General features: G+C 35.0%; 1 protein-coding gene across 1 annotated transcript; it reads right to left on the reverse strand.

Moving 5' to 3' along the window:
* Positions 1–2,764: 2,764 nt before the first annotated feature.
* LOC127117515 (uncharacterized) lies at positions 2,765–7,124 on the reverse strand. Its single transcript, XM_051047558.1, has 4 exons — positions 6,857–7,124; positions 6,670–6,750; positions 4,948–5,140; positions 2,765–3,175 (listed from the first exon to the last, which is right to left on the reverse strand). The coding sequence occupies exons 2-4, from the start codon at positions 6,721–6,723 to the stop codon at positions 3,045–3,047; spliced, it is 378 nt and encodes a 125-aa protein (XP_050903515.1). The 5' UTR covers positions 6,724–6,750; positions 6,857–7,124; the 3' UTR covers positions 2,765–3,044.
* Between the last annotated feature and the right edge of the window lie 4,795 nt (positions 7,125–11,919).

Raw genomic sequence — 11,919 nt, forward strand, 5'->3', positions numbered from 1 at the left:
TTACCTTCTTCGAGTTTGTTCCATATTTCGGGTCCAACCAAGTATCTCTAGAACCTCTTCAAGAAAGTACTCTCACACCTTTTTCGACAATTATTAATGTCCCGCCTACCATTATCCCCCACCAGTCTATGGCTCCTGACCCCCTACTTCTCGACCACTTCAAACATATCAGTGTCGTCACCCAACGTCTGTCGTCCCTGTCCCTGAGGTCATACATGTCCCTGAGGTCATTGCAGACTCTCCTCCGACGCCCCCGCCATCACCGAATCTGATCCTGCAACCTGAGTCCAATCTTCCAGTTGCCATTCGAAAAGGTATACGTCAAACACGAAATCCTTCTCCACGTTATATTTATTTATGTTATCATCGTCTTTCCCCTTTGCAGTATACTTGTTTGTCTTCTTTGTCTTCTGTTTCTATTCCTAAAACTCCAGGTGAAGCATTATCTCACCCTGAGTTAAGGCAAGTAATGATTGATGAAATGTGTGCTCTTCAAATCAGTGGTACCTGGGAACTGGTTCCTCTACCCCTTGGAAAATCATTAGTAGGTTGTCGTTGGCTTTATACAATAAAGGTTGGTCCAGATGGTAAGATTGATCGATTTAAAGCTTGCTTGGTAGCCAAAGGATACACTCAGATTTTTGGATTGGATTATAGAGATACATTCTCGCCTGTAGCCAAGATGGCATCTATTAGACTTCTTTTAGCCATTGCAACCATTCGACATTGACCTCTTCATCAACTTGACATCAAAAATGCTTTTTTAGATTGTGATCTTGAAGGGGAAGTATATATGGAATAACCACCTGGATTTGTTGCTCAGAGGGAGTCATTGAATATGGCGTGTAGGTTACACATGTCTCTATATGGTCTTAAGCAATCTCTGAGAGCTTGGTTCGACAGATTGAACGTTGTAGTACAACAGTTTGGTATGGTCCGTAGTGAAGCTCACCATTCTGTTTTTTATCGTCACTCAACCCAAGGGTGTATTTATCTTATTGTGTACGTAGATGATATTGTCATAACTGGTAGTGATCAACAGGGTATACTCCAGTTAAAACAACATCTCTCGAATCAATTTCAGACAAAAGATCTTAGTAAATTCCGTTATGTCTTGGGTATTGAGGTAGCCCAATCTAAAGATGGTTTGGTGATTTCTCAACGGAAATATATTATGGATATTTTGGAAGAAACAAGTTTGTTGAATGCTAAACCAGTTGATACTCCTATGGATCCAAGTGTCAAACTACTACCCAATAAGGGGGAGCCTCTATCTGACTCAGGAAGGTATAGGAGATTGGTTGGAAAGATGAATTATCTCACATTCACTCGGCTAGACATTTCTTTTACGGTTAGTGTGGTAAGTTAGTTCTTAAATTCCCCTTGTCAAGAACACATGGATGTTGTTATCCAGATTCTGAGATACATCAAATGTGCTCCAAGGAAATATTTAGTGTATGAAGATAAATGACATACTCAGATAATTGAATACTCTGATGCTGATTGGGCAAGGTCACACATTGGTAGATGATCAACCTTTGGGTATTGTGCACTAGTTGGAGGAAACATTATATCCTGGAAAAATAAGAAACAAAACGTAGTTGCAAGATCAAGCGCCGAGGCAGAGTATATGGTCATGACAATGACAACATGTGAACTTATTTGGTTAAAACCGTTGTTCAAGGAACTTCAAATTGAAGAAGCAAGACCAATGACACTTATTTGTGATAATCAAGCTGCATTGCACATTGCTTCAAATCCAGTCTTCCATGAGAAGACCAAACATATTAAGATAGACTGTCACTTTGTTAGAGAGAAGATCGAGTCAGGTGGTGACATCGTCACAAGCTTTGTCAACTCTAATGATCAATTGGCAGTCGTGTTTACAAAATCTTTGCGAAGTTCCAGAACTAATTATATATGTAAGAAACTTGGTGCATTTGACTTATATGCTCAAGCTTGAGGGAAAGTATTGATATTTGTAAATATATAATGTTGAGAATATTTGTATATAAAATAATCCCACATCGACTATATCATGTAATTAGTTGTAATCTCTTTATATATAATAAAATCTTTGTAGTGCTTTTCAAAACGCACGATTTAACCTAAATGTCTCTTAGTCTCTCCTAATTCAATAATCACCATTTTAAACTTCGAACCCATTTCATAAAAAAAGAGGTGATGAGACTTTCCGCCATCCCCAACTATCATACATTTTTGGAAGCATGGACTTAAGAGTCTCACTGATTTGTTCTTGTAATCCAGCAGAAGAAGCAAAAGATAAATTGTGGTATCCTATTGAATAAAATAGTGACAATTGAGGAAAATAAGGCATGTTATTTATAGTGTAATAGGATAAAGAAGTAGATTGCTCTTTCAAGATGAATATTCCAGAGTAGAAGCTCCAGAAAATATCAATTATCCTAACCATCTAAGAGAATGATCATTACATAATTATTCCCCCATTCATTCATTTGCCCATATACTCTAACAAAATTCGTTTCGTTTGCCCACACTCTCTAACATTATTAGGTGGTGCCTCCCCCTTTTCTCTCTCTCCTGTCCCACCTTTCTTTCTTCTAATACACCTTCCAAGTAATAGGATTCTTAGTAACAAGACATCATCAGAAAATGCACCATAATTCATGTATTGGGAGCGCATGTTTAGGATCTAAACAAGTGTTGAAATCTAGTTTTTCATAGAAGTAATATAAGCAGCATAATGTATCAGTCACTCTCCACTTTGGGTATTGGTACAATGTAGAAAACAGATAGTTAAATTAAACTTGAAGAAAGCAACATATATATTGTATTTATGTTCATATAGGAGATAATACATAATTACACAGCACCAGGTTTTAGTGCAAGAGGACCTTCTACATAAGATTTCTTCAAAAGAGAATAAACAACCACACTTTGGAATTGAAATTAAAAAAAAGAAAAAGCTAAAAATAGTTCTTTCCTATATTCTGTTGTCTAGGCAGAGAGAAAATTGCTATATGTAAACACATGCAAAGGTTGTGCTGTATCATCATCATTCATCATGGTTCCAATTTCAAGGAAACAACTCTTGACTGTCTGTTGGATTTTGCAACCTTTAAGAACACTGTTGACAGGCATGCCGGTGCCCACCACGGCCGCCGCACCTTTTGGTCCCCTTTCAAACAAGCCACTACGATGTGAACGACGGCACAAAGAAGTTAGGGGCAGTTTAATAAAACACAATGTATCTAGTTGGACAGAAGAAACATCTGCACTTTTCATGTCTCCTTATCCATTGAACATGTCACATGTTCAAGTAGATGATGTTTTGACAACTGAGTTTTGAAAAGTGTAAATGTAATTTGTATTTAGAATATGCTTAACAATGTTAGATACTAAGTGTTAATTAATAAGAAGAGAACATGTTGATGGTTGTCTTGTCTCTATCAAAGTGACAACTGTATTAATAATGGAGGCAGGAAATCAATTCCAATCCTTTAACTGTTCCATACTCTTCCAAAATAATGGAATGGAATCTTTAATATTAATATGTTCTATCATAAAATATCCAAACTAAGGTGTATGGTATTTTAATTCCGTTGCATTCTATACTTATTCCTAATTCCTATCCAAACATAGCATTAACATATACTTCATTCTCTCATCTAATATGTTCATGTTTCCTCAGATTGCTCAAATGCTATGAAGCCCAAATACTTAATACATAACAGAATAGTTCTTAAAATCTAAATATAAGATTCGGAATAAATACATTTAACACAAATTTTTAAAATATTATACATACTTTACATAAACACATAGTATTTGCAAAGACTGGTTTTTTTTAATTAATATATAACTAAATATGCAGATGATGATCACATCTTGCAGAAAGATCCTTGGGCTAGGGGTGTCAAAAAGGGCCCAGTCCCTCGGACATGCCCATCTTACCTGCATTTTTTTTACAGGTCAGGCCAAAGTTTTAGGCTCGCACCCTCTAACATGTCCGCCTTGTCCCACCCTATTTTTTTCAGGCTTTTGCGAGCACAAATTTTAACATAATTTTTTGCAATTTTAGGCTTTAAAAATGCAATGCCCGCAGACCCCCCACCCTCATTTCTTTGCGGGGCGGGCCAAAATTTTAGACATGCACCCTCAACTATGTCCATCCCGTTTTTTTACGGGACGGACCTAAACCGGGCAGCCATGCCCGTTTGCCATCCCTATTGTGCTCATAAGATAAAAGCAAAAACACTGTATCTCTCTATTATCCATATCAAAAATATGTTCTTTTCCTTGTTAATATGTCTCAGATGTGTTTTTCCCCAACCAATGTCAAAATGTCATTAAAAAAAGTTGTATTTAAAACAAGTCTTACTCTATTCAATAGTTTACTAATATTCAATTGTATCATTTTCACCCCACCATTCTCATCATTCAAAAAGGCAAGTCAATTCACCTGGAGACAGTACTTCCAATTCAAGATTTGGTCACCACCACCACCATCAAATTGATTGTACATCTTGACTAATACCCCACAACCAATTAATGAATAAAGGAGTAAGTACTCATATTCCACTCACATCATGATGAAGAACAACGTTGTACAAAAAAGCTTTGAGAAAAGTTTTTGGAGATTTAAACCAAAGTATTGAAGAGGTATCCCAAACGTATCGATCAATATTTCCTTTTTAAAAGATTAAAAAGTTTGGATGATACTTATTGAATGCGTATATAGGTGTATCATATGCGTATCGATATCAGTTACGGCACGAAACCGAAACGTAAGCAATTTTGGAGTACCTAGGCTTCATTAATGGCATGAAATGAAACAGATTGTCACAACAATGATGTACAATCCTTACCTAATTAGGCGAATAGCTCAAAACAGATAGGTAAAAATTTCAAATGAGAGTTTAATGAAAGTTTTTGTATTTTACTGTTGAAGGGAGAGAAGGAAACCTTTAATCCGTCTCAATTCCTTGCATAACGTGATGAAGTCTCCCCACTTCATGTGGCAACGTCTAATGAAACGAAGGATCTGTTCAGTCGTGAACATAGACATCCCTTCCAAGTATTCTCCATTAACACCATTTTCCCTAAAAGTTTGCCGATAACTACCAAGATTTATAGTCTCCAGCCACATGCCAACATCCTGATAAAACAGACAAAAAATATGCACATTAGTCAAGATTAAAATGTTATATCAGTCATTGAGCACAGTGCATTAACTACATTGTAGAATCTCTCTACCTATGAAACACACCTGGGTAAGCAAGTGCGCAAACAGTCAAAAATACATAAGCAGAATCATACTTCTATTTTGAGATCTAGACACACATAATGCAACATCAAAATAGATTAACAAGGATAAATCATAAGCTTACCATTCCAGGTATGATAAATACACACAAACACCAAATGTTTACATTCCAGATTGTTAGGATTCTAGTAATCTACTTAACTGAACAGTGACGAGTATAAATCATAACCTTGCCATATCTCCGATAAAGACCTCAATTTAGGGCAAAACCAAGACAGACAATAAACTGGTCTCTAGTTTCACATTCCATATTACAAAGACATACAACAACAACAACAACAACAACAACAACAACCAAGTATTATACCACTAAGTGAGGTAGGCTACATGGATCAACTTCCACCATAATCCAGGACCATGCTTTTATCCAAATCGTTAATCTCAAAATCTTTCTTAATAACTTCTCTTATCGCTTTCACAAATACATAATTGCAAATATCTCAGAAAGATGCATATTGAATTATTGATAGTGTTGTTGGGAGAATAAGAATTCGTCGAGATGAAGATTTACACCTTCCAATGCTTCAGAAAGGCATAAACATACAGCACGGGACTAAAAAACTACATAATTATCATTGTGTTGTAGAAATTAATGTTAACAACTCGGTAGTAAATTGATAATTAAAACTTTCAATGTCAAACCGAATGAAATAAAAAAAAACTGAACAAAGTTGTTTGCCATTAATTGGGAATTTAACTTGAAACAAGACAACTTGTGATCAAAAACATAAACTATAGCTTATAAAGGTGATGAGATTCACAAGCAAGCTCAATAATGCACGCATAAGCTTGACTAGCAAATTATTTCTCTGAAAGAACGACTTGAACATCACCTAGACACCCACCAAGTTCCCCGTCACCAATATTGCATTCAACTTTTCAACAAACAAGATCAAGAGAACTTCCTTCATCTCAGATTTAACTAGCTAACCTAAGCTCAGTGTCTAATGAAATAGTCTAAGAACCAAAACTCTACTCCAAATTAGTCTGAATTAAAATTCCAACACAACAAAAACTTATAAAAAAACAAATCAATTAATTAATAAAAGTATGTTATGTAATAATACTACCTCTGAACAAAATGTGTATCCGTGTCCGAAATCAACACTTTAAGTTTAATTATTCATTTTTTCAAATTAATACCGGTGTCGTGTTTCTGGTGTCTGTGTGCTCTTCATAGAAAGTAAGAAAAAATAACAACTCAGATTACTAATTTACCATACAGCAAGTTCAACACAGAGTTTTACCTAAACAAGATCTGATTATAAATCATAGTTTTCTTCATCACAAAACAACAATTAACAGTTAATTAACTAATTAATTAAAAACTATAAACTAATTGTGTGAATGAAGTAATCAACCTCAACAGTCCAGATGAAGAAATCAAGCGGCTCCGGTGACTGTCCTTTGTTCATTTCAAAATCAAATTTCTCCAAATTCACCTGAACAAAACCAAACACATAATAAAAAAAACAAGAAAAAGCGAGATCTCAAATTCTGAGTTTTAGGGAAAATAAAACAAAATTAAAGAAGAAAAAGTATGCTTACCACTATGAGTGAGTACAAAAATAGAGTGAAAATTTATAAAAATGAGAAGTAGAAGAAGATGAAGAAATTCCACATTTGAGATGAAAGGGAAGAAGACAGAGAGAGAGAAAAAAAAAGAAAGAGGAAAGTGAGAGAGTTGTTTAGTTTAGGGATAGAAGCTTTTTCAGAATTGTATGTTTCGTGTTGACGTCCCACGCGACTAGATTGCGTCACAGAGACACGCGCTATTCGTTACTCATCACATTCACATGACACATGACCTCATTCATCCCCTTCTCTTATTAGTTTGACATACACAACTTTGATGGAATCGGATTTGACGTAATTTATTATTTGATCGTTTAAATTTTAGTAATGAATTAAGATGATTGTGGGAAACTTTTACCTAAATAACAAACATTTTTAAATAAATGCCCAAACTAATCCACATTCACTTATTTTCTAAACTAATTCATTTTTGAAAAATAAATAAAAATTTAATATAAAGGTGTCGTCAATTCAATTAAACACAATATAATATATTATAGATTTGATATAATATACTAAATAAAGATAAATAATTATGAGATTGACACAAAAGAAAAGGAAAGAACATGCAAGTAAGAAAAAAATAAGTTAGAAATATAGAATTAAATAAAAATAGAGTAAATTGGCATTGATATATAATTAGAATTGTATCTATCCGATATTTTGAAAATTTTCTTTGAATACAATATTTGTGGTTGTATCCAAACTTTGTTTAATCTTGTTATGAATCAAGATTTTCAATCCCTCCTTACTTTTTACTCTAGAAAATGCAACATATAAAAATCAACGTAATCCAATGATTAACCTTGAGACTTATTAATACTCACGCCAAATGAGACAATAATAGGAAATTACTTTCTTATAGGTTTGAAAGACCAGGGTGATCGGAAATGGGACAATGACATCCTAGGGGTATAAATGATATTTTCAATTTATTTTTTTGAAATTATTTTTGTTTTAACGACATGATTAGCAAGTCTGATAACGATTAGTCTTGTACCATTATATAAATCCTCTGATTGATCCAAATTTCTCAACAACCAAATTTCTCAACAACATAATAGTCGTGTCTACTTTCAACTTGATTGAATGATTTGGCAACTTAAAAGTTTTCAAACAACTCAAGAATTAAGGAATTAAATGCTCAGAAGCATCAAAGTCATTTGCCTCAAATTTGTCAATTGAGTCGGAACTTAAATATTCTTTTTCAGCTACTATCAATCAATATAAAGCTATTAAAATATATGTTTAGTAGCTAAAACTATGACAATTCTAACGTACTAATAGAAATTAGAAATTACCGATGGAAAAGGAAGAAACTAATAAAGTATAAAATTATAACACTAGCATGAGAATTTATTAAGATATATGTAAAAGATGCATGTAGAGTGAATAAAACTAAAATGTGTCACAGTGTATTGAAGTAAATTGTTATGAAAAATTATAAAATTTGCATTTAAAAGTACTTGGTATAAGATTTGTGACATAATCATTAATTTCATCACCCACCTTAATTGTATTGGAAATTCCTCAAAATCTACGGAGAATTTCAATCGATCTTGATGAACAAGATTGTTATCACTCACACAATGACAATGAAAAAGAAGAACAATGGAGAAAGAAAGAAAGTAAACAACGATGGAAAAGAGTACTAAAATTCTGTAGAGTTTTTCTCTGTCAACAAACTATGGAAAACTTATTCACTTTGTAACTGCAAAATACTGTGAATTACAATGTTATGGATACTCTATTCACTCCATTACAAGAATAAGGGTTACTCCCTCTATTTATATATTTAGGTTAACTTGGACCTCAAGGCAAAGCCCAAAACTATAAAAGCCCAAAATAGCTAACACTACTAAAATATGCCTAAGTCAAAATCATGTGTGAAACAACATACTTCGACACACTAACACAACTCAACACCCTAGATGGTTCGACATTTCATTGCTTCTGTCGAGCAACCTACTTTGATACAAGGAATTACAATTCAACACACCACCTAATTCGTTGTGTCTAAGCTATCTACTTTTATCATAGCTCTTAGTCTTCTGAACACTTCGACTTGCACTCCCTTCGTCATGATATCTGCAATCTGATTCCCAATTTTGTAGTGTTCCGCATTCATCTTCCTATTTGTTACCTGCTATCAAAGATAATGGAACCTCATCTCGATGTGTTTGCTTTGTACATGTGCTATCGGATTCTTCGCCATATTGATAGTTGACATATTGTCGATCTTCATGGTAATTACTCCATGACTCTTCGTTGTTATCTCTTCGACCAAATTTACCATCCATGTTGCTTGACATGCACAAAGAGAAGCAGTTATGTATTCTGTTTCGCACGACGATAATGCCACTATTGGCTCCTTTCTCGAACTCCAGGCAACTGGTGCACCACCTAGCATAAACACATAGCCGGTTGTGGATTTTTGATCCTCAACATCACTACAACAACTTGAGTTGGTGTATCCACTAATTTGCATTCTTTTACTTCATCAACTGCAGGAAACAAAATGTCATAGTCGAAAGTTCCTTTCAGATACCTTAGTATCCTCATCGTCACTGCTAGATGTGATACCTTTGGCTTCTACATGAATATGCTCATCATACCTACATTGTATGATGAGTCAGGTCTTGTGTAACAAAGGTATCGAAGTGACCCAATAAGTCTTCTATATTGGTTTGGGTCGACATCATCTGAATCTGAATCTTTTGACAATTGTAATCTAGCCTCAGCTGGAGTCGAAGTTAGGTTGCAATCTTGCATCTCAAATCTCTTGAGTATTTCAGATGCATACCTTCTTTGATGTATCATTAAACCTCTATCACTTTTGTAGAATTCGATGCCAAGAAAATATGAAATGTCACCCAGATCTGACATTTTGAATTCCTTGTTAAGATCACCTTTGAAGTCTTCGATCTCCTTCTTGTAACTACCTATTACCAATAGGTCATCGACATAGAGACATAGTATAAGCGATTCACTTTTGCTTCTTCTTACATATACTCCATGTTTAGATTTGCACTTTACAAATTCCTTCTCCCTTAGAAAGCCATTTATCTTCTTATTTTAAGCTCTTGGAGCTTGTTTAAGTCCGTACAGGGCTTTATGCAGCATGTACACCTTTCTTTTTTTCGCCTTGTTTCACCAACCTAGTTGGTTGTGCAACATAAACTTCTTATTCTAAGGGGCCATTCAGGAATGCATATTTCACATCCATCTGGCACATCTGTCATTTGTTTATGTTTGCTAGACCAACAATCAACCTGATTGTTTCGATCCTAACAATAGGTACAAAAACTTCATTGAAGTCGATTCCTTCTTTTTGAAGAAATCCTTCCGCCACAAGTCTTGCCTTATGTCAAGTCACTTCTCCTATGGGATTCAACTTCACCTTGTATACCCACTTCACATTAATTACCTTCTTGTCTTAGGGAAATTCGACAAGTGACCAAGTGTTGTTGACTTTGATTGACTTCAGCTCTTAGTCCATTGCTTTCATCCACTTCAAATCTTTCAATGCCTCAGTTGTATTGACTGATTCGATATCTGCGTAGAAAGCATAGTGTACCAGCTCACCTTCTTCATTGACCATATCATCTGATGTAATCACACATTCTTACAACCTTGTAGGCATGTGTCTTATTCTTTGAGGTATGTTTGTGCTTGTTTCACCTCTGACTTCTTCTTGTCGAACTTCTCTTTCGACGTCACTAGCTGGTTCATCATAAAATATTCTCACTTAATATTTCTTGACATTCTCAGTCCAATCCCACTCTCTAAGCTCATCTATGATCACGTCCCTGTTGATCACCACTTGCTTATTCACTAGGTCGAATAACTTGTATCCTCCAGTCGAATGATATCCTATTAGGGTCATCTGATTCGACTTGTCATTAATTTTTCTTCTCAACTGATCTGGCACATGTCTATATGCTATAGATCTAAACACCCTCAAATGACACAAGCTAGGCTTGACACCATACCAATATTCTTCTGGCGTGATTCCTTTTAGCTTCTTCGTCGGACATCTGTTCAAAATATATGTCGCAGTCGATATAGCTTCTCCCCATAATTCTTTGGGTAGATGCTTGCCTTTCAACATACTTCTAACCATATTCATAATGGTTCTATTCTTCCTTTATGTGACTCCATTATGATATGGAGTGTAGGGTGGTACCACCTTATGCATAATCCCTTCGACCGCCCTGTCTTTCGACCATAAATTTAAACTTGGAAAATACCTCAATCACTTCACTTTTCTTCTTGATCAGGTAAGACAACAATTTTCGACTGAAATCATCAATGAATGTAACAAAGTATTTGTTACCTCCAATAGAATCCACCTGGAGATGACCATATACATCAGAGTATATGACTTCATGAATTATCTTCGACCTGCTTCCTACATCCTTACTGAAGTTGTTCTTATGTCGATTCGCCTGCACACATTCTTCGCACATTTCGTTTGGAATGTTAATTTCTGGTAATCTTGAAACCATATTTATTCTCTTCAGATCTCTGGTGTCTTTGAAATTGAGATGGCCAAGTAAATAATGCAATATCCATTTATCTATGTTGGTTGTTGTTGCAAGGCACTTATGCTCCATCACATTTAGTTCAACCTTGAAGGTTCTATTATGAGACATTGGAGTCTTCAAGATCAACCTTCCATTTGAGTCGAGAACTCTCATCATCATATCTTTGATAGACATTTTGTAGTTCTTTTCGACTAACTGCCCTATGTTGAGAAAGTTATTTTTCATGCCTGGTATGTACAACACATTTGAAATTACTGACTTTTTGCCATCTTTCCTCATAATCAGAACATCACCAACACTTTCAGCTGCTAAAGTGTTGTCATTTGCAAATTTCACCATGTTCTTCATTGAGGGCTTTATATTGACAAACCAATCTTTCCTTCTAGACGTGTGTGATGGGCATACTAACTCCAAGTACCATTGGTCATTGAATCTCTCTTCATCTCTTGTTGTAACCATCAACAATGTCTCTTCTTCTTCATGTTTCGC

This window comes from Lathyrus oleraceus, chromosome 2, assembly GCF_024323335.1.
Source record: "Lathyrus oleraceus cultivar Zhongwan6 chromosome 2, CAAS_Psat_ZW6_1.0, whole genome shotgun sequence".
NCBI classification, from domain to species: Eukaryota; Viridiplantae; Streptophyta; class Magnoliopsida; order Fabales; family Fabaceae; genus Lathyrus; species Lathyrus oleraceus.

What these genes read in the sequence shown, in the direction of transcription:
- LOC127117515 (XM_051047558.1), bottom strand. Translation starts at nt 6,723, where the DNA reads ATGAACAAAGGACAGTCACCGGAGCCGCTTGATTTCTTCATCTGGACT. An exon ending in TCTTCATCTGGACTGTTGAG is followed by an intron (nt 5,141 to 6,669) that starts GTTGATTACTTC and finishes CTGTTTTATCAG; the next exon opens with GATGTTGGCATGTGGCTGGA. An exon ending in GGAATTGAGACGGATTAAAG is followed by an intron (nt 3,176 to 4,947) that starts GTTTCCTTCTCT and finishes TTCACATCGTAG; the next exon opens with TGGCTTGTTTGAAAGGGGAC.